At 40.2% G+C, this 27,827-nt stretch overlaps 4 protein-coding genes across 10 annotated transcripts; 1 reads left to right on the forward strand and 3 right to left on the reverse strand.

Moving 5' to 3' along the window:
* Positions 1-2,990: 2,990 nt before the first annotated feature.
* Positions 2,991-5,810, reverse strand: LOC116257580 (pectinesterase-like). The gene is made up of 2 exons (XM_031634469.2): positions 4,488-5,810; positions 2,991-3,815 (listed from the first exon to the last, which is right to left on the reverse strand). Exons 1-2 carry the CDS (start codon positions 5,599-5,601, stop codon positions 3,118-3,120), a joined length of 1,812 nt encoding a protein of 603 aa, XP_031490329.1. The 5' UTR covers positions 5,602-5,810; the 3' UTR covers positions 2,991-3,117.
* A 3,076-nt stretch (positions 5,811-8,886) lies between these two features.
* LOC116257581 (uncharacterized) lies at positions 8,887-13,823 on the reverse strand. Of its 7 annotated transcripts, none has more exons than XM_031634473.2 (5): positions 13,676-13,823; positions 13,283-13,503; positions 11,885-12,281; positions 10,180-10,793; positions 8,887-9,714 (listed from the first exon to the last, which is right to left on the reverse strand). In XM_031634473.2, exons 2-5 carry the CDS (start codon positions 13,340-13,342, stop codon positions 9,649-9,651), a joined length of 1,137 nt encoding a protein of 378 aa, XP_031490333.1. In that variant the 5' UTR covers positions 13,343-13,503; positions 13,676-13,823; the 3' UTR covers positions 8,887-9,648. The 7 variants fall into 7 exon arrangements, with proteins under 7 accessions (XP_031490333.1, XP_031490336.1, XP_031490335.1 ...); XM_031634476.2 differs by having other exon boundaries at positions 8,887-9,363; positions 9,650-9,714; positions 13,283-13,772; XM_031634475.2 differs by having other exon boundaries at positions 8,887-9,394; positions 9,650-9,714; positions 13,283-13,772.
* A 3,523-nt stretch (positions 13,824-17,346) lies between these two features.
* Positions 17,347-21,181, forward strand: LOC116258137 (pentatricopeptide repeat-containing protein At1g19720). Its single transcript, XM_031635270.2, has one exon. It carries the CDS (start codon positions 17,639-17,641, stop codon positions 20,336-20,338), a length of 2,700 nt encoding a protein of 899 aa, XP_031491130.1. The 5' UTR covers positions 17,347-17,638; the 3' UTR covers positions 20,339-21,181.
* Positions 21,182-23,826: 2,645 nt separating this feature from the next.
* LOC116257932 (exocyst complex component EXO70A1-like) lies at positions 23,827-26,680 on the reverse strand. The gene has a single exon (XM_031634954.2). The coding sequence runs from the start codon at positions 26,523-26,525 to the stop codon at positions 24,675-24,677; it is 1,851 nt and encodes a 616-aa protein (XP_031490814.1). The 5' UTR covers positions 26,526-26,680; the 3' UTR covers positions 23,827-24,674.
* Positions 26,681-27,827: the final 1,147 nt, after the last annotated feature.

The raw sequence follows: 27,827 nt of genomic DNA on the forward strand, positions 1-27,827 counted from the left end.
GTTCTCTTTTTCTCTCTTCCATCTTCTCCCTCACGTTGCATCCCAAAGGCGGTAGCAACACCTATTTATAGTAAAAAATTATTATTATTTATTATTCATTATATTATATTTCATATTGTTCTATTTTGAGGAGGTTTAAAAAAATAATAATATATTTTGAGGATGTTTGTCTAATTAATTAAATTTAAATGATTAGCTCAGTTTCAGTTTAGCTTAGTATCTAATCTTAGCTTAGAGTTGTAATCTGTCATTGATTGGGTGCTTAAGTTCTTAAACTGTTATTAGTTAAATTTAATCATGATTAAATTAGTCAATTACTAATCTGCCCATGGTTATGACTAATAATTATAAGTTTTACGGCTTGGATTATTTTAGACTCATAGTTTGACTCTGAATTTCTTAGCCATTGGATATTCATTTTTTGTCTGGTTGGAAATAGGAGTGAGACTAAGCCGTGTACTTTCTATATGTATTATTAGATGGAAATTGTGAGCGATGTTTTAACAATACTTACAGAAGAATACTTTAAAAACTTTTAAAACTAAAACTGTAGTTTTTTATGCCAAGAAACCACATGTCCCAAGACAGGTTTGTACTGGGCAAGCCTGCACTCCACCTGCTGCACTGAATATAGCAGGTTTATATTTATTTTAATATTTTAACAACTAGTGTGGATTTTCATTATGGTTTTTGTAAGTAAATCAATTGAAAATCCAAATTTTCATTATTTTTTGTTATCCTTTTATATTTTTATATTTTTTGAATTGGTGAGATTTTCCAAAGAAAAACAAACTTCTCATTTGGTACTTGGAAAAAGCCTTTCTGTCCACCCCTTCTATGAGACTTAACTATCTTGATAATTTCACTGATGTGTTTATCTATTTTCTTGAAGTATTTCAAAACTTTATAAATATCTAATTTTTCAAAGATCAAGTAGAGATACATATATTGAGAATAGTTATCAACAAATGTAATAAAATATTTTCACCCATATAAGATGGGAGTGAAAGGTCTCAAACATTTGTATAGACAATTTAACCTCCCATTACAGTGATTGGGACGTTTTGTTGTGTAAATTTGTCTTTGCATTTATGCAACTCATACAAAAACCACTATTTGTGTCCCTTCATTCACAAGCCTTTTAATTTCTACTCTCGGGTGATAAAGCATAAAGGACTTATCGTTTACTATGTAACGTTGTTACTGATTACTGTATACATAGAAGACAATGCCTGGATCATTATATTCGATTTGTAGAAACTTACAAACCATCACATATAAAAGAAGAACCAATTTCAAGTGAGTTTCTAGAATAATTAGGAGATTTCAAACTTGAAATGTACCAAAAAAAAAAAAATCAAAGCCATGCAAAAGTTGCTTTATAAAAAAAAAAGAGGTATAGTGTAACTGGTCGGGTTAGGAGCTTGTAAGAACACAGGTTTTTAGTTTGATTTCTGTAGATGCTATGTTCCCGTGTCTTAAGGTGGTAGAGGGTGACATTTAAGTTGAAGGATGCACTGTTATCATTATTAATGTCGAAAGAGGTTAGGACCCTAGAGACAAGGGAAATAAAGGGGTCTTCGGGTTTCCTTTCAAAAGATAGAGATAACTTACTCGCAAAAAAATACATGTCAATTGTTCCACTGGCTGAATCATTGTATAATTTATTTGATGTGATTAGTATCATGTTATGAAATGTTACATATACTGTAAGGAAATCATTGGAGTGCAATTGAAGAAACCCCGAAGAGGCGGAGAGGTTGGAGAGGTTTACGCTGATGATGAGGATCAATGGCTGAGCCACTTGTTGGCTGGTGTGAGCAATTGCCACATCAGCCCAACAAAAATCTTATTATAATATTCTCAGATCACATTGTCATGACTAAAAAATTAGATGCTATGCCCACACCAAACCTATGTCGACCAACTCAAGCGCCCCAAAAATACCTTGCTCCTAATTATATCTGTATAGTGGAATAAGATCCAAAAGGATGGAAAGAATCCAGCTCTAATAATCAAACGTAAGTTTATTTAAGAAGCAAAAACAACTGGTGTCATCATAGGTTACCTCGTGAATTGAAGTGCTCAAGCACCGTACCACTTAAAGTTCTGTGTCTTTCTTGTTCGGTTTGTCTAGGACTCGGCATCTCGTCAGGTTGGGTGAGCTCAAGGCTTGGCAAAGGGAGACTTAGGTAGGCTCGAAGCTTTTACATGCATCTCAAGCACATTAGTTTAGTTATCAGACCAGGCCCAACCAACAACTTTATGCCCATCAAGCACCCGGTTCAATGAAACCCTTATCATTTCATATTTTAATATCTCAAAAACTGTTGAGTTTTTAGGGGAACCACCGGTGGGTGACACACAAAGAGTTTCTAAGACATCAGAGATGCGTCCTGAGCCGATTGCCAGCATCATGCAAAGGAATATATATATATATATATATATATATATATATAGAGAGAGAGAGAGAGAGAGAGAGAGAGATGAAAAATATGAAACTTTGTGGTTAAATCTGCTCCTCATATAGGGAAATGAGGGATAGTCCAATGCCAGCATGTGCCTGATATTATTGTGGTTAAAATTCAAAAATTTGTCGTTAAAAGACTATCACTATATATCACTAAACATGGTTTATGGCGTGATGATGACTTATAGTAGTTTTACTGATAATCTTTCAATTTTTAAACGACAACATTAAATTTAAATACCAGTGCTCCTCAACCATATAATTTTTTGCTCCCCATTGTCCAAGCATGAAACTAAAGCCAAGTGAGCTCATAAAATTGCATTCTCTGACATGCTTAATCGCACACATGTCGTTTCTTGTAGACCAACCAATTCTACAGCTACATTTTGATCTGCTGCAAAAAATTTATGCCATTGTAAGCATAATCTCATCCAATTAATTCATCATCGACATGAAGCCAAGTAACCTTCATCAGTGGTCGAGATACAGTAGTTGGTTGCAGTTGGTAGTTTTTCTCACATTCCACAACTTTCAAGATTTTCTGATATAAATGAGGAAGAAAGAGAACAGCTAAGAGATCAAGAAAAACGTTCACAGCACAAGATCTTTCCCAGATCAATGACATGCATTCAAATGGACGAAACCTCTCAATCGAACAAGCTCAAGCGAACCGGTGATCCCGTAGCTTTGATCCAGCTCGCCCCATCTATGAACTTCTCTGCAGTGAATTTCAAGGCCTCCGCCCTGTCTTTGATCACTTTGAATCCTTTCCAGTTTATCCTCTTGTCGACTGCTGCTCCAGGGCCCCTATTGTTGAACTCTGCATAGAACAGTGTGTCCAGAGCAAAGTCCCCGTCCCATGGCAGCCAGCCTTCCGGCCTGATGAGATCTCCAATTATGGATTCCATAACAACAGTTCTAGAGTACTGCTTCCATGGCCTCCCCAAGTAGCTAGGGATCTTCAGCCTGTCCTGCAACAGCTTCTTATCGGCCAGTATCTTGCAGTTCTGTATCACTATCCCAGTGGGCTCGTTCTTGTCCGTCCTTCCGTGGGCTGTGATCGTGTTCTGTTGGTTCGGTAATGGCTTCCTGATGACTATCATGCAGTTCTGAAATATTGCGGCTGCGTCTCCGAAGATGAAGTCGATGGTGCCGGTGATGACGCAGCTCCGGTAGAACTGCCGGTGGGTCTGCGCGTAGAGGGTGTCTTGGTAGCCGTCCATCCTGCAGTTGAGGAAGGATGAACGGTCCGATTGGACGCGGAGTGCCACGGCTTGGTGTTTTGCTGCACCGGCTGTGTTGCTGAACCCGATGGACCTGGCGATGAATCCATCTCCAATAGCCACTGCAAATTGCATATGTAGAAATATGATCATGGTTGCTGCTACTGTAATTGGTGTTCTTAATTTTTCTTTAGAACATCAACTTGTGAGACCATTATTCGGTTTTAAATCATAGAGATGGATACTGTTCAAAGAATGTTTTATCATTGGCATTGACATGGTTGTTTTATCATGAATGAAATAAATCAGAAACTAATAGGAAAACATATATAAAATTATATAAAAGTGATAAAAGAATGTTTTAATGATAATAAAAATGATGAAAATAATTTAATTTAAGTTTAAATTTTGAATCCATGATAATGTCAATGCTCAAAAATAGAAAAATAAAAAAAATCGGCAAAAATCGTGAAAAAAACCACAACATTGCACGATAAATATTTTTCCCATTTTCTAATCACTTTATATTGATATATTTTTGAAAATATCGCTATATCTATGACGCTGGGCTGAACTTAACGGTGACAGATTTCCCAAAATCATTTCCTAACAGAAGTTAGAATTAAATGGTTCCCATCTAACCCAACAATCTGATCATGTCAATCAAAACTTAATGCAAAACCAGCATACCAAATTTATTATGTTCTATTGATTACTAATTTCGCTATTTCAGTTATGAATAAATCTATATATATAGCTATTGCATGTGCAGATATGAATATGACTACACTCACCAAAAGTTGCAGTCCTGAAGGTGGGAGTTCCGTCGATAAAATTCTTGCTTCCGGTGATGATTGTCTTCCTGGATCCATCCCCGTACATCGTCACATTGACCATATCCTTTTCCACTGTCACCATCTCGTCATAGATACCCGCCTTCACGTAGATCACGTACCGGCCGGACCGGTTCTTCGGCATGCCGGCCAGTGCTGCTCCTATGGTCGTGTAGTTCCCAGACCCGTCTTTCGCTACCACTGCGTGTGCCGGGATTTTGGTCTCAGCAGCCTTCAGGAGCCGACGATCGGAGGAGGGCATCCACTCGGGGAAGTCGTCGTTGTCGTCGACGTCGTCGACGAAGCTATCGCCGTCCCCGTCCGACATAAGCCGGCGATGGCCTCCAATCTCCTTCGCTATTGCTTCCGGGATTTGAAGCTGGCTCAAGATGCTGGAGAACTGGGTGACGATGGCCAGGGCGTTGCTCGTCAGCTGCGTGGCGTTAGCCAGGCCGTGCTGCATCCTGGCCTTGAGGTCACCATCTTTGAGGCCGTCCAGGCATGTATCCTGGTAGGACAAGACGCCGCTAAGCCAGTTTCTGAGATCGGCGGTGATATGCGACAGGCTGCTGGCGTCGTGGCCGGTGACGGTTGACAGGGTGCTGCGTAGATCGTCGACGGCGTAAAGCATCAGCTCCTTGCAGTCGGAGAGTGCGGTCTTATGCATTTCGTCCCCCGCCTTTAGCGTTTCGAGCAGCTTCGCTGCCTCCTGCTGTTCATCCACCGCGGCCTTGATCACCGCCTTCACCACCTCCTGCGGCTTCGCGGCTGCGGACGAGCCTTCGGCTCCGATGGAGTTCTTGACGGAGGTGACGCAGGCGGACCGGTACTGCACGACGGAGCAGACGGAGGTGATCATCTTGTTGGACTCGGAGAGCTCGGAGACGGAGTCGGCGCCCTGTTTCGTGAGGGTCTGCGGGTGGGAGAAGTTGACGACCGCGAAGGCCGCCACGGCCACGACTAGGACTGCGGCGACGGAAACGGAGACTGCCGTGATGATTTTCTTGATGAGACGCCGGCGGTTCTCGGCCTTCCGCCGCTCCGCGACGTTGGTGTAGTCATCGAAGACGGGCATTTTCACAGAGGAATTCTACTTTTTTTTCTCCCTTGATTTTGTTTTCTTTTTTCTCTGGATTTGAACGAAGGCCCTCCCTTTTCCTTCCCTCTGTTGGGGTCGGAGGGGCCCTCTCTGTTGAGCCTCTCGAGCTTCTTCTTCTTCTTCCGCCTTTTCCTTTCTAAGTAATGGAAGCACAGAGGAGGAAGGCGAAAGGAAGAGAGCGTCCAAGTGTGAAGACAAGCGGACGTCGAGGCCGGGGAATCTCTCTTTGGTAAATTTCCAAATTCCGGAAAAGCCCATGATAAACGAAAAAACCGCGAGAGAGTCCCTTAACGGAGAGCACTGTTGTCAGGCTCTCATTGACGTAAATGTCCCCAAACTAATGATCTTATGACTGTTCGTCCCGACGCTTACCTTCTAAAACCGACGCTAAAGGTCGTCACCGCGGGGGTATTAAAATCATTTCTGGAGCAACGTTCTTTTCTTGGTCCATGAGGATAAGGTGGTTACTTCTCCAGAAAGTGCAGGGGTACTTAAGGAAACTTGTTGGTTTTAATAATGTGGGCGGGGAAGGGGCTCTCCTTGCGGATGTACGGCCTTCCCGGAAAAGGAAAAACCGGCGACCCACACGTTGGTTGCACGGGAGGCAAGTAGCTACATTTCCGGTGGGCCATGTAAAACTGCAACTGAAGCCACACTCTCTCCGAGATGCAACTCGGTTCGGTTTTGTAGCCGATTTAGGGGTGCCATGGATCACGTTTCGACCACTTTTTAGCATGTTTTATATTTCCTTTAATTAATTATTTATTTATTTTATATGGTTTTTTCAAACATTTTGGCTGATTCATGAACAAAACCAGACTCTTTAAATATGATATTTATTTTTTTTAAAATCTAACGTTATCAATGTGACCTAAGTTGATGCAAAATATAGTTTAAGTTGATCATTTTCTAGATTTAAATAATTTCTTATAATAAGCAAACATGAATGATTCTCATAATACAACATTTTGATAATAGAAAAATCAACATTTTTCATAAAAACAACTTGATTAATGTTTTATATCAAAATAGTTTTATAAATATACGAGGATGCTTATATTTTATTTAAATTTATTTTTTTAGCAAGCAATTAACGAGTCTGGTTTTTATCCTTGAACTAAGTGTTTGGTTTTCATATATATATATATATACTTTGGCTTACAACATGAATGAATAAAGAGTTAAAGAAAAGCTTATTATAGCTTTTCCACGGACGTTATCAATAAAAATGTACTCTACGACTTCACCAAGAACAAGAGAAAAACTTAATTTGTAGAGCCCCCGACCCGGTGACCATTGCAAAGTTTACAAGTCAAAATCCCCACAAGACCCAAGAAGGGAATTTGTTTCTGTGTTTAATTATGTCATAATATTAATTCACAAAATATTATATTATGACTTTGGACTTATGTGTTGATAATAATGAGTCAAGTGCTTAATTTTGTTAATCAGAATTTCTGAATTATTTTAGGAGGAGATGGCATGTTTTTGACATGCATGATCTAAAGCTTCTTCTATGAACCCCGTGAGATACTAGGAAGATATTTCCCAATTTAAGCGACCGGAAGGAAATCTCACTGACCGAGTGAAGGCCGAAAGCTCCAACGCAGATTGCTTGGATGCTGCTATAGTTGTTGTATGTGACACAGCTGCTAGTTGATATTCTCGTTTTCCCATGTCACTTTATGTTGAGACTTTGAGTCATAAATATCTAGAAAAACTTACCTAATTTTTTTAGAATCCTGATATACTGTTCGGATGAAAAATGTGAGCCATCTAATCTTTGGTGTTCTACTATGATGTGTACGTACAGGAATGTTAACAGGTCCAATTCAAATCAGATACACTCTTTGCCATATCCAGTTTTTTCAATCTTCATTTATTTGGATTCGAATATGAATGAAGAAAAATGTATATCATATTCAAATCTGAATCTGATATTCAGATTCACATCCGAATCTGAATCCGACTTTTAAACTGAATTCAAAGAGCATTATGGACAGATATATGATACTTGTTTAAAATTCTATCTGATCATAAACTAATTCTGATCAAATTTTACTTAAATCCGAACCTGAATCTGTCATTTCTAAAGTCCAAAGCTGATCCGATTTCTTAATAAGTTTTCAATTTTTTTTCCATATCCCATTTTATCTTTAAAGTAGTCCGGTCAGACATAGGATCTAAATCAGAATTATTGACATCTTTATGCACATAATAAAAAAATTCTTGCAGCATGTGCTTATGCTGTGTTTAGAAAATTTGTACAGGTTCTAACAATATACACGAAAGTGATACTTCCTTTAGTATTATACTTGAAAATTTGCATGAATTTTAAGTCGCACCCATTAACACGTTCTAATTATTGTTGATCTTATTGAAATCATTTAATTGAACAGTCTTGAAACTGAAAACAAATCCTTCAAAGTGATCTTCGATCCTTGTATGTTAATCTGTTAACAAAATTTCATCTCTTAAGTTGAAAAAAAAAGGGGAACAAGTAGAAGTTCTCTTACAATAATCACAATACCCCTTGCTGCTGCTGCACGTATATGGGCCTGATGTTCAAGATCCTAATATGTAAACTTCTAATAAGACAGGATCAAACTTTTAGTAAGACATGGTCTTTCATTTTTAATAATAAAAAAAATTATGTATTGAGATGTTAATTTCTTTTTGGGCAGCTACTTAGAAGGAACTCTTGTTGTCACATTGTTGTTTTAGATGGATTCTCATGTCTTGCAGCAGTTGCCAGTACTCAATAGTTAAAACCTTAGGGACCATTTGGCAATGTGAACAATTTGTTGCACTTCCTTGAATCTATCGGGCAAATTTTTGAAATCTTAGACCACACTTTCATAAACCTGCCACAATCTTTGAGGCTTGAGAGCAATAACAGATTGTTACTGTTGTCAAATGTCCCCTTTGGGTTGGACCTCTTTTTTATAGTCGAAGACAAGAATATGAGTAGGCAATTGACATAGGCGGCCATAAAAGTAGATTGGGTGAAAATTTTTTGCTGAACATTTCTTGCTTTTACATGAATAATCTGCTTTTATGAAACATATCTAGATATACAATATTACACAACTAGATATACAATATTACACTCTAGAGATACTAAAGGGGGAAAACAATAACCTCTCTTCCACTTCGCTTGCTCCTCCTAAAACCGCCAGAGATTTTTTTTTTTTTTTTTTGTGAAAGAGCTGTATCAATTCAATCCGTGAGGTTTGAAACATACTTGAACGGTAAGACCTGTTTCAGGAGAGAAGGTGAAGAATTTTTTCAGTTCTTATGTTCACACTACAAAATACAGGAACGCATCCTAAAGAACATCTTGGTCCCATTCCCAATGCAAAATTGAAAATCTCAGTCCATTTCATTCAATAAGAAATTGAAAGTCTCCTGCTCCCACAAGAGATCATGCTAAGGGTTTTTCCTTTCAAATTCGTTGATATCAGTCCTGTCCATTCTCTCTCACACACACTCTCTCTCCCCTTGTTCCTGTCATCCTATTCTGGGTTTTTCGGTTCAAGCGTGAGCTTCTATGAAGTTTCTTTTTTTTCATTGGGGAGTTTGTAAAGGGGAAATGGTATTCCTAAGGAAGCCTTTCAGGAGCCTCTCTGTGTCCCTCTGACGACCATGATGCTCATAGATGCTTGATGTCACATGTAGAATCTTGTTGTACTCTCTGCAATCACCACTTCCACCAGTGGTGCCGTATGCCTTCAGCTCCTGTTGTGTCCACCGAAAAGTATGGGGTCATCTATAAGACCACCAAAGAGAAAAACAAAAACTGGAGATCAAAGAAACAGTCTGCTGCTATGACTATGATGCAACACTAAATCTTTTATACATGGTCAAGAAAGCCATCTCAAAGGGTATTGTTCGTCTGTGAAAATGTCAACATTCACATTAGGAAGAAAAACTTTTGCTACCAAACCTAATCACAGGTAAGCAGAGAAAGATAAGACTAATGAAGACAAATGATATACATAGAGAGGGAGAGAGGTATATTCACTAAAAGCATTTCATATGTACAACTGAGGCACCAAACTCCACATAATCCTCCTTCGTAATCCACATCTGTAAAGGAAAGGTAAACATGAAGCAGTAAGAGAGAGAGAGAGAGAGAGAAAGAGAAAGAGAGAGTATGTGTGTGTGTTATGGATACAGCAGACACCATTTTTCTCCAGGTCTGCTCTAGCAACTGTTTGGTAAAACAACAAATGCAGTAAACCAGCATCTTGGGGTGGGCAACCGTCGATCTCATGGTCTGCTCCTAAAATAGATACGCAGGGAAAGCATTCAAAGACCTTGCCAGGCTCATAACAGATGTCCAGAGCTGCCATGGCTTATGGGTTGCCTGCCCAACAAAGTCTATACATGGAACTGTGTTGCCAGTCTTGAAATGACCAGCAAACAGTACCAGCTAAACTTCCACACCAACCAATGAATGACTTAAGAGATGGACCATACCCAGCTTTAGATACATGGATTCATACAGGATTACCAAAAGGTTTTCATGATGATGTGCCAAAGGGGATTTACCTGATCGAAACTGCTAAGAGAAGCCAGGATAGACCCTCCAATCCAGGCACCATATTTCCTCTCTGGTGGTGACATGATTCTTATTCTTGTGGTTGGTGGAGCCATTTCCTTCAGCTCCTTTGCAAGCCGGTTAACCAACCCAGGCAACCCGGTGGTCCCACCACTCAACACAATATTTGCATACATGTCCCTCCTCACATCAATGTCACACTTTCTTATGGACCTGGTTATGGCCTCATGCATTCCACATGACTCCACGCCAACCCAGCTTGGCTCAAATAGGATCTCCGTGCAGCTGAACCTACAAGAGCCCACTTTGATGACTTGACCATCAGGCAACTCATACAGCTGATCTCGGGTCGAGCTCTCCCTGGCAGCAGCCATCTCCTGCTTGAAGTTGAATGCAACATAAGCTAGCTTTTCCTTTATGTCCCGAATGATCTCTTGTTCTGCTGGAGTGGAGAACACATGACCATCTTCTATTAGAGAATTTGCTAGGGCCTCAGTAATGTCCTTGCCAGCAATATCAACCCTGTAAATTGCATGGGGAAGGGCATATCCTTCATAAATTGGAACTACATGGGTCACACCCTCTCCTGAGTCTATCACCATACCTGTAATTGCACACTCTTAACAAAGTGCCAGTGTGGCTGCTTTTGGCATAAAGTTTGACTAATACATGAATCTTACTAAAACTAGAATTGATGAAGGAGATATTTCACATAACTCGGTTGAATGAAGTTGTCAAACAGAACCAGAGAACATCAAGTTAGCATAACAAAGTTCCAACAAAGATGCTTCATAAGTAAACATCAAACACCAAATGTTAATGACCCATGTACTAAATTTAGTACAATAGTTCATCTTAGAGTAAATTAAAAAAAAAATTACAAGCACAATCAATTAAGGGACAGCAAGTTTAGGTGATAATCATGTATTTCCTGTCAAGATGAGTATGAGAATTGAAAGGGGCAGGTCTTTTAGACATAATCTTCCTTATTTACCTAGATCAGTGAGAGAGGCCCCTGCACAATGAAGTTAATACTTAATACACAGTTTGATTATACAAACTTTCTACTAATAAATTAATCCAAAATTCAATTATATATTGAGATCAAATGTGAAATGTAGGCCTGTCAAGGGGCTGAAACTGAAAAGGCTTGGAGCCACAGTTGGAGTATGAACCCAAATTGATGATTCAGAGTATGACTAGATTGTTTAAAGTGGAACCAACTCTTTAAAATGCCTATTGGGCTCAGGAGTCCATATGCAGATAAAAGGGTGCCCCATCAAGCACTTGAAGACAAGTCATCAGAAGCTTAGTTGAATCCACATGAGATTCATATCAACAAGTTTTGTCTGGTAAAGAACAACTTATATGAACTAATTCGAGCTTATAAGCAACATCTCGAATCGAAGGACAAAAAAAGTATAAGAATCCAACTCAAGCAACAAGAAATCCTGGTGTTAGTAGAAAAAACTGAATCTTGAAAACTGGAGGTTGGTTTGAGGTCTCACGAATCCACACATAGAACAACATTGAGAAGGATTTCAGTCAACCAGACCAAATGATTGAAAAATACAAACAGAAACATTGCCAGACAAACCCGATATCTGGATCAGCAATTTGCTGTCAAGGGACAAGTAAATGACAGCTCTATATTGAAGCTAACACGAGTGTTTTAACAAAGGTGAGAGACCAAACCAGTTGTGCGCCCACTAGCATAGAGGGATAAGACTCCCTGGGTTGCTACGTAGCTTGCTGGCACATTGAATGTCTCAAACATGATCTCAATCATCTTCTCCCGATTAGCCTTTGGAGTTAAAGGGGCTTCAGTCATGAGAACTGGCTGCTCTTCTGCACATGTCAAAAGCTCCCTTTCATATACGTGCTGCCATATACATGCCATGTCTTCCCAGTCTCTAACTGCGCCATGCTCTATTGGAGATTTTAATAAAAGAATCCCACTTTTCGCTTGAGCCTCCTCACCAACATAGACCTCCTTTATGTTTGCAATGCCTGCATTCATGCTCCTGTTCTTCCGCCGCCCAATGACGCTAGGAACAATGGCACAAGGTGCATCATCACCAGCAAATCCTGCCTAGAATTAGAAAATGAATAAAGGTTCTTAAGATTATGGCAATGGTTGTAACTAAACTTTTACAATTCTTGATTTTGAAAGGTTCCATGATACCAAGTGATTGAGCTTGGTTCAAAGATAGAGATTTTATTGGGATAATTATAAAAAGCAACACGCAGGAGCCACCCTGTTGTCTGGCATTCGATATTAGTTCAGTCTAGTGAATTTTGCTGATTCTGATACAGGTTTTACCTGATCAGCTCATTTTACAATTAGGAATTTCCTTGGATCTAAACAATGTACAGCTAAAATCTCTCTGCTAGTTTACATTGTCATATTTAAGCTTTTTGTTTTATTTGATAATATATTTTGATAAGTCAGACAATTCAATCCTTTGAAGTGAATACCTTCATGCAGCAACTTGACTGAAAGGGAAAGAAGGCAACTAAGCATTTATGCGGCTGCCAGCAAGATCGGTGCTTAAGATAAGCCATGTCATAAACAAAACATGCATTCGAAGATAGAGACAAGGACAAATCATGCAATTTCCCCCCATCGTATGACGCTTACTTCTACAGAATTTTACTCTTAAAAAAGGGAAGTAATGTCATTTTCTCAGAAACAATAATCCTCTGTAAATGCACGCTCATGGAACTGTCATACGTTAAGAGGAGATAGACAACTTAGAAATCAATCAGAAAGGACAAAAGGATCGTGTGGACGAGTTATCAGGTTTGAGACTCCACAGTTTTATCTAGGAAGTAAGCGTCAACGTTAGCTCCTCAACTTTTCTCACAGTTTCCTGACTATTTCTTGATTCCAAACTGTAATCGGAGATCATGATCCCTAGGCGTCACTACTAGTCCTTTTGCTGAATCTATGCGATTTTACATGCAGAAAACAGATAGACAACTGCCCAAAATATGCTAGAAATGAAATTTCTAAACATTCCATCAACTACCTTTCATGTTCCCGGGAAACAAAAGAAGAACAAGAAAAAGAAATAGTCATTCGATCGCTACCTTTATTGTGCCTGATCCGTTGTCACAGATAATTGCCCGATCTCTGTCACCATTATCCATATTGACAAGCAGTAAACTCTACCAACCAATCTTTAAAGAAGCAGAGAGTGGTTTCAAGGAATGCTTTGCGTTTCGATATCAGCAGATGTTATTGACGATTCTGATAATCAGATGACGTTGGTGCTTGATAATAATGGAAGGATTGATCTGAGCATCAAATTCTACATACAGAAAGAGAAACAGAGGCGCTTTCCTTTGTTAACACAAAGATTTCTTAAAACATTATATGCTGTTCACAGAGGAGAGGATGTTATCATGGCACCCACTTTGCGGAGTAACTGTGCCGATCAATCTCGTCGTCCTGGAGAGGAGAAACTCGAGGGAGAAAAGTACCTTTACAGCTCCTTCGTTTACGACAAAGCTTCTCGCAGGGCCCTCCCTCTCAGGGAGACGGGGGGCCCTCCTTCCGTTAACGCAGAGATTTCTTGAAACACGATTTCTTAAGATGGTGCACGTTGTTCCTGTCAGGGATGTGAACGGTTCGGAATCGGGTCGAGTTGACAATTTACCATATCCAATTTCGTCGGTTTCTTAAATTGAAGTAAAATTGCAGTTAGATAGGAACGCCATCAGGTGTCAAATCAAAGCGAAGGTGGATTTGAGATTAACTCTAAAAAAAACTATAGATTTCAGCTGTCATCATGGATTTGAGATTCTCTCCTACTTGAGATCCAAAAAAAAATTAAACGGAACATATGATTGTTTCTAGAAGCCGCTATATAAATTCTAAATTTTGTATGAAGCTAAACAAAAAATTATTGAAAATTTTATATAGTAAAATTTATTTTTCAAAAGTGAGGAGGGCCATCGCCCCCACCAGCCCCTTCTCCACCCCTATAATTTATTTTTTTAAACGCAGGGGAGAACCAAAATTTTTTCATAAGAACGGCACCAAAATTTTTTTGATAAGAAAAACCGAATTAAAGTTTTTAAATTTTGACTACAGTCGAAATATCTTTTTTAAAAAATTTTATATAAAACAAGTAAATTTTTTTTAAAATTTAAATGTAATTTAAAAAAAAATTGAGGTAGGATTAAGGCCCATGCGCCTTACCTTGGCTCCGCCTCTGTGTAGTGTTGAAGGCAAAATGAAAGGTATCACCCAAAACATGCCCTAAGGTTTGGATAATACATGAATGATTATTGGATCCAAGTCTAATTTCATTGAGAGCTTTATGGATCTGAGTTCATGGATGTGGTTTTAGCTTTTTGGGTACAACATCATCTTACCAATAGTGCTTGATATTGTCGAGATCAAGTTTATATATGTATTTACTATTTACCCAAAGCAAGCCAGAACCTTGGAGGTATAAGCAGGGGCGAAGCCAGAATTTTTTTCAAGGGTGGACCAAACGGTTTGCTGGTCGGGTTAAGAGGAGCGACAGATCGAGTCAAGAGGAGCAACATGCCGGGTCAAACTAAAAAAATTTGATTTTTTCAATATAATTTTTTTTTCCTACGCTCACCCGGGTCATAGCCCAAGCGGCCCCCCTCCCTCCCTTCCCCCTCTCTCCGCCCCTAAGTATAAGAGTATAATGTTTGGAGTTTTCTATCAAAGGGGTTTCTCTTAGTAAACATAAAAAAGAAATCTATGGGTTGGGAAGAAATTTACCATATAGCCCCTGTGCTTGTACATTTTAGTCACATTTGACATGAGGCATTTTTAGGTTCTCTAATAAAGAGATCTATGATCCGTTTTTGCTTAGGAATTTTTATCTAAGACAATATTCTTTCCTAATTTGTTGATTTTTTGTGAATAACATAAGTTTGGGTTGCTCAGTGTTGAGAGGGTGGTTCACCGCTTGTATGTTTTATTCTTAGATTTTAATTTTCTTTTCTTTATATTCCTTATTCTAGTAATTAGCTACAAACAAGGGCAGAACAAAGATTTTTTTTTTAAGGCCAAATTGAATTTTTTAAACTTTTTATAAGGGCCAAAATGTATTTTTCAAATTTCTCATGAGCACCAAATTAATATTTTTAAAATTTACAGTAATTTTTTTAAAGTCCTAGCTCTCTCTACCGAGCTTCAAAAAGCTTCACCCAATATCTGGAGTTGACTTTTGAATGCATTGAAGTTCAAGTGTCATTATTTATTGTTAAATGTATTTTTTTTTATTAGCTAGGGGTATGGAGAAAACTACTTCTATGGGTTGGTGTTTTGAAATTAAAAAATATAGTTTTCTGAAATTAAAAAATATAGTTTTTCCAGATTTATACTATCATCAAGGCAAGCACCATGCCCGATTTCCTTGTAGGTCCACTCGGGCTCGCTCCGAAATAAATTAGAACTTTGGAGATATAAAGGTATGATCTTGAGGGTTTTAAGTAAATATTAAAAAAGAATAAAAAACTAAAAATTGTAGCCCATGCCAGATTATCTAACCAAGTAGATAAACTATTTGTGCTATCATCAAATGGTAAAGACAGCCATATAAGAAATGAATTTAATATAATTAACCAATAATATGAGCTAGAGAAAAAGCATGAGCTTCTAACAAAAATAAAATTCTACATGCATAACTAATTAAAACTTATGACTAATTTCATTGTGAAAACTTGAGAAACTTAACAACAGGTCAAATTATAGGCTAACTTAGCCAAAAACAAAATCAGGAAGAAAGAGTGTTTAAAGATAAGATGCTTAATGATTTACTAGAACAGATATTGATTAAATCCTAAACAAATGATCAGTGAAAAATCTATTCTACAAGTATGTTTTAACCAATTCAGGTCATGGATTAAGATCTAAGCATGACTTAACCAACAAGAACAAAGCCTATAAACAAAAGAAGTAATTCAAAAACTAAGGAGTTTCCAACGTAACTTCAGGACCAATTAATTTAACAATTTTGAAAGCCAAAAACTATACAAAGTCAAAAACTAAAAAATTCATGTTGACTACTCTAACTTCAACTAAGATATGTTGGCAATCAAAGGAGCAAAAATCCCAAAGCTAAAGATACTTTACCTAAACCTGCACCCTGAAAAACAAACAAAACAAATATAGAAGATATGGAATTTTTTTTTAGTTAATTTATTAAAAACCTACCCAAAACTCATCTAAAAAACCATTGAAACTGTTTTTCTGCAGAGCAAAACTTGCAGCAAAAAAAAATGTCAAAATTGCTACCTTTACAGTCTACAGATTCAGAGTTACTTAACTAAAAATTTTGAAATTTTAATAACACAAACCACACTACCTTTCACTACTTATAAACTCTTGTTTGATTAAATAGAATAAGTGAAAATTCTATAAAAAAATAAGCAAAAAATTTCCAACAAAACCCAGCTTCTAAATGAACCTAAAAGCCCAAAGATCATTACATACTACGTCAAAAAGTGAGTCTTTGAAAAATCTACAAATTTTTTTTGAAAACTATTGCTAATTAAAGACAAGTTTATATGTTTGCTAAAAATAAAGGATATTCTTTCTAGCAGAAACTAGAAAAAAAAACAAGTAAAGTTCATTACTATATTTTAACCTACTAATAAATTATTTTAATTATAATCTATCCAACAATTTAACATAAGGGAACGCAACAAAAGCATTAAAATTAACATTATCGCATGAAAATAAACAAACAAAATCAAATTCTTACATACAAATCTCAAGACATTTAGTTTTTGTATGCAAAACAAAAAATTGCCAACTAAAATTAGCTACTTGTACCACTATTCAAACTAAAATTGCTAATTAAAAAAAAGTAAATCTATTAATATAACCTTCTAACTGCTATACCAACCTACTAAGAAACCAAATAGCACAAAAGGAAAAAGAAAAAAAAATAGATTCAAAACCAAGACTCAAAAAACAGTTTCAAAATTGGTTTGTAGCAAATTGCCTGAAGTTCTCTTAAAAATTCAAAAAATCTAAGAAATTTTTATTGTAAAATTAAACTAAAACCAAAATAGCTATATAGACGCCTTGAATTATCTTACTAATCAACTACAAAAGAACATGAACAATGTTAAGAAAGGTTGCTGGATAGGTGGGTAGAACACCAAACCTCGTCCGCCAGAACATCGCGGTTAGTATTAACTTCCGGCTCCTCATACAGAGAGGAGACCAAGAGAGTTTGAACGTGGGTACCCTCGGGGGAAGTTGAGACGAGTCGTTCTTAGAATCTATCCAGAATGATGTCGATAGGGTGTCGTACTTTGTCTTCTTACAATGCGGATAAAAGATAATGGCAGCTATCTGCTACGATGGAGTTGGGCAGTCCCAGACCAGAAGATTGAGAGAGAGAGAGAGAGAGAGAAAGAGAGAGGTGACGGTGGAGGAGGAGGAGGAAAATGGAGAGTTCGGTTGCAATGTTGAATCTGAGATCCCAAACTCCAACTCTCCCCGGACTAGAACGAACTCAGCCGCTCACTTTCAAGATCCCAAACCCCAATTTTTCCTTCACCAAAAAGGTTCCACCCTCGAAGTCAGAAGAGCGCTGCAGCTTCACAGAACACCAACTGGTCCAATTGTCCAACCAGGGAAAGCTGAAAGAAGCCGTAGTGCTACTCGACTCTGAGTTGAGAGGTAGGAAAATCAAAAGGAGCACCTACATTTCCATGTTACAGGCGTGTATCGATGTGAACTCTATGTCTGAAGGAAGAAAAATTCATGCCCATATTAATTCTGTTGTTGGTTATGAGCCTGATCCATATATTCGAACGAAATTAGTGAGCATGTATGCGAGATGCGATGGTTTAAAGGAAGCTAGAAGAGTATTTGATGAAATGTCTCAGCGAAATATCTTCACCTGGTCTGCAATTATCGGCGGATATGCAAGAGAAGGGCTATGGGCGCCAGTCACCGAACTATTTGTTCGGATGATCCAAGAAGGAATCACCACTGATGCGTTTCTGTTGCCAAAAGTTCTGCAGGCTTGTGGAAACTTGGGTTTGCTGAGGATGGGAAGGACCATTCATTCCATGGCAATTCGAATGGGTTTTGATGGTCTGCTTCATGTATACAATTCTTTAATGGCTATGTATTGGAAGTCTGGAGAACTCAATACTGCACGTCGACTGTTTGATCAGATGCCTCTGAGGGACTGTGTTTCTTGGAATACGATGATATCAGGTTATTGTGCCTTTAATCAAAATGAAGAAGCACTGAAGTTGTTTTATCAGATGCAAGTTGAAGGAATAGAGCCGATACCAATGACTTGGAACATACTGATCGCAGGATATAATCAGGTTGGCAATTGTGATTTCGCAATGGAGCTGATGCAGAGGATGAAGAGCCATGGCTGCAATCCTGATGTTTATACATGGACAGCAATGATATCTGGGTATTCTCAGAACAATAGAGAAAATGAAGCTTTGAGTCTCTTTGTTGAAATGCTGTTGGCAGGAATTAAACCCAATGGATTGACCGTAACAAGTGCACTTTCAGTTTGTGCTGACAGGAAAAACCTCAGAAAGGGTATGGAGATACACTCTGTTGGAGTGAAACTCGGATGGGCCACCAATCTCCTTGTGGCAAATGCGCTAATTGACACATACGCTAAATGTGGGAAATTAGAAAGTGCCAGGGTAGTGTTTGATACAGTTCCGGAAAGAGACATTTTCACATGGAATTCCATGATTGCAGGATATGCACAAGCTGGATTCTGTGGCAAGGCTCATGACCTATTCTGTCAGATTGAGAGTTCAGGTATCCGCAGAAATACTGTGACTTGGAATATAATGATTTCTGGATACATGAAGAGTGGTGATGAGGAACAGGCTCTTGAACTCTTCCAGGAAATGGAAACAAGAGACGGTGTGAACAGGAATACTTCTTCCTGGAATGCCATTATAGCCGGATCAGTGCAAAATGGGCACAGTGACAAGGCACTACAAATATTCAGACAAATGCTGTCGCTTTCTGTTAGACCTAATCAGGTCACCATGTTGAGCATGTTGCCTGCTTATGCTAATCTGCTAGGAGCAAAAAAGGTACGGGAACTTCATGCATACCTATTTCATGTTGGTCTAGATTCAGAGGCTACGATTGCAAACTCACTTATTGATACCTATTCCAAGTCTGGGAACATATCATGTGCCAGAGTTATATTTGACAGAATGTTGTTTAGGGATATTATATCTTGGAATTCGATGATTGCTGGCCATGTTCTTCATGGACAAGCAAAATCAGCCAAGGCTCTGTTTGATCGCATGATGTCTGTTGGTGTTACCCCAGACAATATTACCTACACAAGCATGATCCTTACCTATGGACTCCTGGGAGTGATTACAGCAGGGGTGGAACTGTTCTCCAGCATATATGAGGATTCCCCATCTATGCCAGGCCAAGAACACTTTTCTCCCATGGTTTTTCTATTTGGTCGATCTGGCAGAGTGAGAGAAGCAATGGAGTTCATAGAAAACATGGATATAGCACCCAATTCCGCTGTTTGGAACACATTATTCACTGCCTGCAGGATCCATGGCAACATTACACTGGCAGTCTACGCAATGGAGAAGCTGAACGAATTAGAACCTGGAAATTTGACAAATTTGAAAATTCTAGAGCAGCTTTATGTTTTAGAAGGGAGATCTGAAGAAGCTTCAAAGTTGCGGAAGCCTGTGAGCACTAACAGAATGATGGAAACTCTTGGTTACAGTTGTATTGAAGTTAACAACCTGGTATACCAGTTTTTTACAGGGGACCGGCCTACACCATGCTTCAAGTCCATGGATGCAAAAGTAGACAATTTTGCTCAAGATAACAAGATGACTAGACATGATTCTGGATTTAGAGGCCTTCATATTTACGAGGAAGAGGGAGAGGATGCTGTTGGCGTTCATAGCGAGAAACTAGCGATTGCTTTTTCTCTTATAAACAATGACAGCTCTCAACCTATTCGGGTGGTAAAAAACCTCAGGGTATGTCTAGATTGTCATAATTATGTCAAGTTGATCTCTAGATTTTATGGGCAGGAGATACTTCTGAAGGACACCAGTAGCTTGCATCATTTTAAAGATGGTACTTGCTCCTGCGGGGACTTCTGGTGAACAACATTATGTATATAACGATATCCTATTTTAGAAATTGAGCGGCTTCATGCGGATTGGAATTTTGTTTCAGTTCAAATTGAGGGTCAACAGGTCAATCTGATCCAAGTGTTGAGCTATTCAAATTGGACTGCAGTCACCCTTATCCTGTAAGGGCTGTTTGGCTACAGTAACCATGAATCTTCCTCAATTTTTGTGGCAAATTTATGAAACACAATGTTATAAAGTTTTACGGATCTACCTCAATCATTGGAGAAGGTTCATGGAACAATAAGATACTGTTCTCATTGCCAAACAGCCCCATAATGTACATCCAAATCTGTGATAGTATATTTTGACGAAGGGTGAAAGATCATCACGAGTATTGTTTTTCTACGGACTGTATCTCGATCAAGGGACTACTCTACATCTTCTATGTTAGGTTACCGGCCTCTGTAGACGGAGCTATATGATGGAAACTTCCAGAAATGCTCGCCTTTATGAGTTGAGTCTCCATCCATCAGAAGTCTTGATCGGCAGGGAGCTTATTTTTCTTGAACGTGTGGAAGTTCTTTCTCAAACAGGACATGCTAACCTGTTCAGCAAGAAAATATTGGAAGATTTACATGACATTGCACCTGAACTGCATAAAAAAATATTGGAGGTTTTGCATGATTCTGCCTCTCAACTGCATTGCACCAGTCAAGGGCATGCTCAAGAGTAATGTACATGACCATGGGAACTTCTGGTTCGAGTATAAAGCTGATCAAGTTCATTTCATTTCAATGTTGGTAAACATCAGTTACTTTTTCAGCGCCCTGATAAAGTGATCTGGCTGCTTATTCATTAATTTTTCATTAAAAATGTATTAACCAAAAATTTGCTTTCCTGATACCTAACCTTTAGAAATGTAAATTTTTCTTTTGAAGGTTACACTATACATTTGGGGCAGATACATGGAACAATAACATACTGTTACTGTCGCCAAATAGCTCCTCAAAAATTGTTCCCCACTCAGCTTCCATCTTATGTTTCACCAACAGATCCTTGAACCCATTACTGTTACCAAGCATAGTGCACACAGCCACTTCCATCACCTATGTTGCCCAATCACCAATTCCAAGATCAACACCGCTCCACCAAATTGTTCCACATCACCACCATTCATCTCCAGTCCTGGGCAACCATCTGACCTTTCTTGAACCCTTTTTCTAATTGTTGATAGATTAACAAAATCTTGGTGAGAATTATGGCAACAAATGGCCTTCTTGGATTTGATTGACCATGTTGATCTGCTAGGTACTTGCTGCATCTAACACCTGCCTTTGTCTGCCTCTCTATTCAGGGCGCTGTACATGGGGATCTCAAACACCAGGCATTCCTTCTAGTGCTAGAGATATCCTCACTAAGAATGAATGCTCGATGAGTCGAGCTAACTCGGATTCGATTCGAACTCGTTCAGTTAAGCTGGACTCGAGCTTGAATCTTTTGTTAAAAGAATCGAGCCTGAGATTAAGTTAAAACTTAAGTTTGTAAAGAAGCCGGGTTCACAAACTAGGTTCGATTAAATACGAATACGCTCACGTAAGATGTGGATCTAACAGATTTGGATCTTAGATCCATAAACTATAAAACCATTAAAAGCATTTACTATGATATGATGATATGCCTAATGAGCTGAAAACAAGTTACATATTATTTGTTTGAACATAGTCATAGAAAACACGGTTTTTTTCATTAAAAAAGCATTAAAAGCTGAGAAAAATTAGTCAGCTGATAAAACGGCAAGAAATGCCATTTTTTGAAAAAATTGATAAAACGAAAAAAGCAAAAAACCAGGTTTTTGTCTTGTTTTTTGCTTTTTCCTCCTTTTGTCATTTTAGTTTTTTTTTTTTTTTTTACTTTTTTTTTAATGCCAAACTGGTTGTGCCCATTTCCCAATTTTTATCGGTTGCTTATCTTATGTTTTGATATTGTCTTATTAGCTTTTTACATAAGCTAGTATGTTTCGATATTTGCTTAGCTCGACTTCAACTTGGCTCATGTACGAAACTTATCCTGACCACCTCTGGGAAGACTCAACGTGAACCAGTGAAGCCAACCACCAGACACCGCCACATGCTTTCATATCTTCCAACCTTCAACGACAGCCATTTCCAATTCTTGGTCATTTGTCACAATCGTTTTCGTCGCCTCATAATTTCCCATCACTTTCTTGGTAGATTGCTGGCAACTACATCAATATAGTAATCTTGCTCTCACCCATCACCCAACCGCCCTAAGCTTGGCACTTTCGCACCAAGACGGTGCCTCTTAACTCAAGCCCGCCCTGCTTGCACTCTGAGATCTCCATGGCCAACTCCAATGTGAAGCTCACCTACAGTATTCACTGTCGTTATCCAAGTGCACCGAGCCCGCTGACACCTAGCTAGCCTTCCCCAACCATGGGATATCTACAGTTAGGGCTGTACACGAGCCGAGTTGAGCTCGAGCTCAGTCAGCTCGTGTCGAACTGTACATGGTTAGCTCAACCTCCACAAGCCGAGTCCTGGGTTGAGCTCGAGCTCAGTCAGCTCGTGTTGAGCTGTACATGGTCAGCTCAACCTCCACAAGCCAAGTCCTGGGTTGTGCTCGACTTGTTTAAGCTCCAATCTTCTCACTTGACTTGATCTCTTCCCTTGGTTTTAAGGTTGGAGTTTACAGAAAAAACAAAAAAATAGATTAAGTGAGCTTACACGAGTTTGATAGAATCGACTTCATGTAACTCAAATTTGACTCGCTTATAAGCGAGAGTGAAGTTCGAGTTGGCTTGACTCGTTGTACCGCCCAATCTGCAGCAGCATCTTGATTGGCCCTTCTCATCTCGACTGCACTGTGTCCAGCTTGATCTCGTTCAGACAAGCTGACGAACCCATCTTCATGGGATAGCTAGGTGGTTTGTCCGAGCTATCGTAGCCCGAGCTATCGTAGCCCAAATCTCTGCATGTGAGTGTCTTAGAAGGGAAAGTTGTAATGACCCAACTCACTTCTATACACCGAGCTTAGTCAAACAAGTGATCTAAGATCTCACCTGAAATGAATTTATGTCTATCCATTTCTTGCTTTAGATTAATGAAAGGCCTACCAAATATGGACCACCGATCTGGACTTGGATTATTAGATCGATCGGGGATGAGGTAATCAAAGTATCAAACAGTTTTAACTCGTAGGCGAGTTAGGCAGAAACAGGTAATGGTGATTACCATTTGCAGTTGGTGGAGTCAGAAATTTTTGGTCGAGAGGCACAAATTTTGAAAATAAAAATAAAAGAAGAGAGTGAGGAACTCATGCAACGGTAGGTGGATGGATGAACTTTCCGACAGCTAGGAGGACTCCGACGGACGGCGCCACTCTTTCGCTGGAAGGCAATAAGGACCGCAGAGACAGAAACTTAGAGAATCACTCATAATTCGTCTCTCAACCACAAAGACGCGACTGGTTGAAATTATTGGTGTGATGAAAAGGACAGCTCAAGAAAAATCACAGGTTCTTTTATTATTTCTGAACAAACTGAAAGAATCAAACAATCAATCCCCCAACCATTGTCTCCTAAAACAAGCAAAAAAAAATATTATATAGTGAGAGATTATGTATAGAAATCCTACAACCCAAAAGATTATGAGCGAACCACATCCCACTTTCAGCCTTTTCCGGTATCTGACCCACAGCCCAACATCAACCAATCAATCACTGACCCCTTATCTTGAAACTGACCCAGATTGCACTTTCAGATATGAAACAAGTTCCTATCTTTCTGCATCTTAATCACCAACAAGAGTACACGACAACCTAAAATGCACCTTTTCTATCCTAGAATTATCTGAAAGCTAAGATCATACTGAACTTTTTCCTAGACCCAAATCACTGAGCTTCCTCTATTTGACCAACCAAATGGGCTCTATCCTTCATCTAAACCTGACCCACATTTAATCTCCAGCAGCTCCCCACAAACTACAAAAAGGAAAACAAAACAAAGAAGTAACTTCAACGATACTACAAACTACAAGTCACATCCAGTTCTTCTTTTTCCTACTTATCTTTGCCAGAATCTCATCTTCAATGACGTTACCAACTTCCTACAGCCAAGAAAACCAATTCAACTTCATTGTGTTCTCCTCATAATGAACCCCCAAACATCAATTTTTCTGATTTCCTGCTTCCTGCTATGAACTGAACCAGAAAATGCCACCATCATGGCCAACTCCCCCAATCAGCCAGAAAAATTAAATGCCAAGAGACACACCTTTAGAAACGAGACCTCCACAATGACCTAACATGAAATGGGCACCCAACTGTTTGAAGATTGATCTGAATCCTCTTACCCTTGAGATTTCCTTCTGGAGTGGTGCCCGGAGCCAGGGGACCCTTCAAAGAAGTCGCCGAGAGCGATTTCCAGGTCGTCCACAGAGTACTTGATGTAGCCATCCGAGTGCCTCCCACCTTCCAAGTGGTGCCTGAACCTCCCCAAGAAGGCCCTGTACGCCGGCAGCAGCTTTTCGGCGACGCTGATCCTCAACTCCTCCCGAAGCTGCGCGTCCGGCACCTGCCAAGCAGCCTGCGTCCGGTGGGCATCCTCGAAGGCCGCGTTGAATCCTTTGAACCTCTCCTTGAGCGCCGACTTGGACACCCCACTCGAGAATCCGCCGCCTGTGTGGATCCCCTCGTCCCTGAGCCACCCCAGAATGGTGAGCCAGGTCGCCCGCTGGTACCCGGTCGCGTGCTGCCTGACCCTGCCGGTGTGCCGCCGGAGCCAGGCGTCCCCTATCATCTGCCGCAGCTCCGGAGAGCTCTTGGCCTTCTGTACAATGTAGTGTAGGTTATTCATCAGGAAGAGGTGGGCTAATGCCGGGTCCTTGTACAGTTTTGACTTGTTCTCGAGGTTGGCCTGGAGAATGGTTGCTATGAACAAGAGGTGAGAGGACAGGGGAGAGGCCTCCTCCCCCTCCCCGCCGGCCGGCCCATCCGCGTTTAACTGGAATTGGCGGTTGAGAGGATCCGCGTCGGAGTTGGGGTCGATCTTCGGCCGCTGGTTTATCAGCTTCGTCAGCGTCTGTGTGTAGTCGCAGATCAAGCTGATGTAGTTCATCACGTACCGCGTCAGCGGGTGGATCGTGCCGCCGGGCACTGGAACCTTCGAAGTTTCCCGCTGGATCGCGTTTTCGAACTCGGTCAGCATCCCGCGCGCGGCTTCGCCGAGCCTGGTCTGGATCTCCGCCGCTTGGACTCGTATGGATTCCGTCGGCTTGGAATGGAACACGTTCTCGACGTCCGGGAGGAGATCGGACACCGCATCGTGGAGGTCGAGGATCTTGAAGAGCTTCTCGGGCGACCGGCGGCTGATGCTGATCGCGTCGGCGAAGCCGAAGAGGCGGCCGGCCGCACTCCGGGCTGCCTCGGCGAAGCAAGCATCGCCGGCACCGCCGTCCGGCGGGAAGATTTGGTCGCAGAGGCGCCGCTCGGAGGCGAAAAGGACGCGGATGCAGACGCGGGAGGCGCGGATCCAGCGATTGATGAGCGACTCCACGGTCGGCCAGTCGAGGCGCTGGACGTCACCGATGCTGAGCCTCTCGATGCCGAGGCGGCCGAACGTCGAGTCAAGGATGGGCTTGCGGATGCTGCTGTATGCCTGGATGCACTCGCGCGTGTAGCCGGCCGCTACCATCCTGGCCGCGATTTTTCGGAGGTCTTCGATTGCTTCCGCCGGGATCAGGTCCATCTCCCGCATGCTATCCGACGATCCCATCTTCGTCAGTCCACTTCCTTTGACTGATTTCGGAGTTTCCGCCGCTCGCGGTGTCGGCGTCGCTTCTTCCTGCTCTTCCGATTCTCCGTCCTGATCATCATCTTCAGAAAACGAGTAGGAAGAAACATATAAAATATCCGGCTCCGGTGGGGAGCTGTGACCGATGAGTATGTTCCTGAACTCATCCTCCAGCCTTGCCATCGCTAGCCGGACGGGATCCCGGCTATCGGACATGGACGCGTTCTGCATGGAGTTGCAGATGAGATCAACAGCTGAGAGGTAGCGGTCAGCTTCCTGCCGGTCACCTTCGAAGAGCATCCGATCCCTGGCTTCATCTGAGGATGATGAGTCCCACCTTAAGATGATCTTCTCTGCCGCTTTCTGGCCGTCTACTCCGGTGAGGAGCTTTTCCGGCGGCTCCGCCATGACCTCACAGACAGACGATGGACTCTGTTTCACTTTGACAGACGGAGAGAGAGAGATGGAGGTGGGGGCTGAGTGATGACAACAATTTCCAAGAGGCGTAGAGAGGCAGGCAAGATTTTGTCTGAATATGAAGAAAGTCCTCTCCCCTCTTGAACTGAGTGACTCCTTGATTCTTTAACAAATTAAAAGTCATTTAAATTTTGACTTAACGTTGTAGCCGATCTTGTTAATGCGCCGGGAGAGCAGGCGTGGCCATAGCTGGTCGGCGTGATTCGTGGCAGACTACTTTTTCTTAAATTTACTTCTCGTGGCACCGGTGGCCGTCGGCCCCGGCCGGCCCGGCCGACGAGACCTTGGCTCGGCTCGACAGGTTCTTGCTCACTGCTCACTCACTCGGTGAGTAGCATGCATCACATTCAAGTTAAAAAAGATACTACCCAAATTTTAATACAGTTTTAAATCCCAAGTTCAGGTTAAAACTACCCTCTTCAAAATTTTAAATATATATTATATATAATAATTTAAAATTAAAAATAATATTTCAAACCCTCCTCATAAAAAATTCATGGTTTTGAAATAATTTGATATTTAACAATGCTCGACACTCGAATTAAAATGCATACTGTATGACCACCTAAGTCTGAAATCATGATCAATGATAGCTAGGGGAATTTGTTTAAGAAATTTGACATTTTGCAGATGAAAAAAGGACGTTAAATTCTCTTGAAATTTCTTTCTGCAGTACCCAAGTTAGCATTTTATCGTTAAAATATGATGTCACGCCATCGAACAGCCAGGACTTTTCTTTAACAAATGAATAGTTTAGAAATGCTAAAACAATTAGGCTAAGTGTTTGTGCAAATAAGAAATAAAGATGTTACGTCATTTAATGCTGGTCTAATCAACAACATTCAAAAAACTGGTCATAGATAACAATAAAATCTATCATGGATTCATACAAACATATGTTTGTTACAAATATCATGGAAAAATAAGATGGTTACTTGAACATACATTAGAAACACTTGTCGAAAACCTCTTTCTACCCCGATGTCATTCCCATAGAGCTCATTTGGCCTGATCATGCAAAGAATATCGATTAGCCACATTAATGGTTTTCTCTAACACTACATTAATGCAACCTATAAAATTAACTCAATATAATTATGCATGTAGGAAAATAAACTACTTTAAGAGCCCGTTTGATGTACAGAAAAAAATTAACGTGGTAAATTTATCATGGTGATTTTTTTTTTTTAAATTTACAGAATGAAATTTCTTCATCTTTCAATCTGAAGCCCT

The sequence above is a fragment of the Nymphaea colorata genome, chromosome 7 (genome assembly GCF_008831285.2).
Source record: "Nymphaea colorata isolate Beijing-Zhang1983 chromosome 7, ASM883128v2, whole genome shotgun sequence".
Taxonomy (NCBI): Eukaryota; Viridiplantae; Streptophyta; class Magnoliopsida; order Nymphaeales; family Nymphaeaceae; genus Nymphaea; species Nymphaea colorata.

Coding starts and splice junctions, on each gene's coding strand:
- LOC116257580 (XM_031634469.2), bottom strand. CDS start 5,601: ATGCCCGTCTTCGATGACTACACCAACGTCGCGGAGCGGCGGAAGGCC. Junction 3,816..4,487: donor CTTCAGGACTGCAACTTTTG/GTGAGTGTAGTC, acceptor TGCAATTTGCAG/TGGCTATTGGAGATGGATTC.
- LOC116257581 (XM_031634473.2), bottom strand. CDS start 13,342: ATGGATAATGGTGACAGAGATCGGGCAATTATCTGTGACAACGGATCA. Junction 12,282..13,282: donor ACGGATCAGGCACAATAAAG/GTAGCGATCGAA, acceptor TTCTAATTCTAG/GCAGGATTTGCTGGTGATGA. Junction 9,715..10,179: donor CTCTTAGCAGTTTCGATCAG/GTAAATCCCCTT, acceptor TTTCCTTTACAG/ATGTGGATTACGAAGGAGGA.
- LOC116258137 (XM_031635270.2), top strand. CDS start 17,639: ATGGAGAGTTCGGTTGCAATGTTGAATCTGAGATCCCAAACTCCAACT.
- LOC116257932 (XM_031634954.2), bottom strand. CDS start 26,525: ATGGCGGAGCCGCCGGAAAAGCTCCTCACCGGAGTAGACGGCCAGAAA.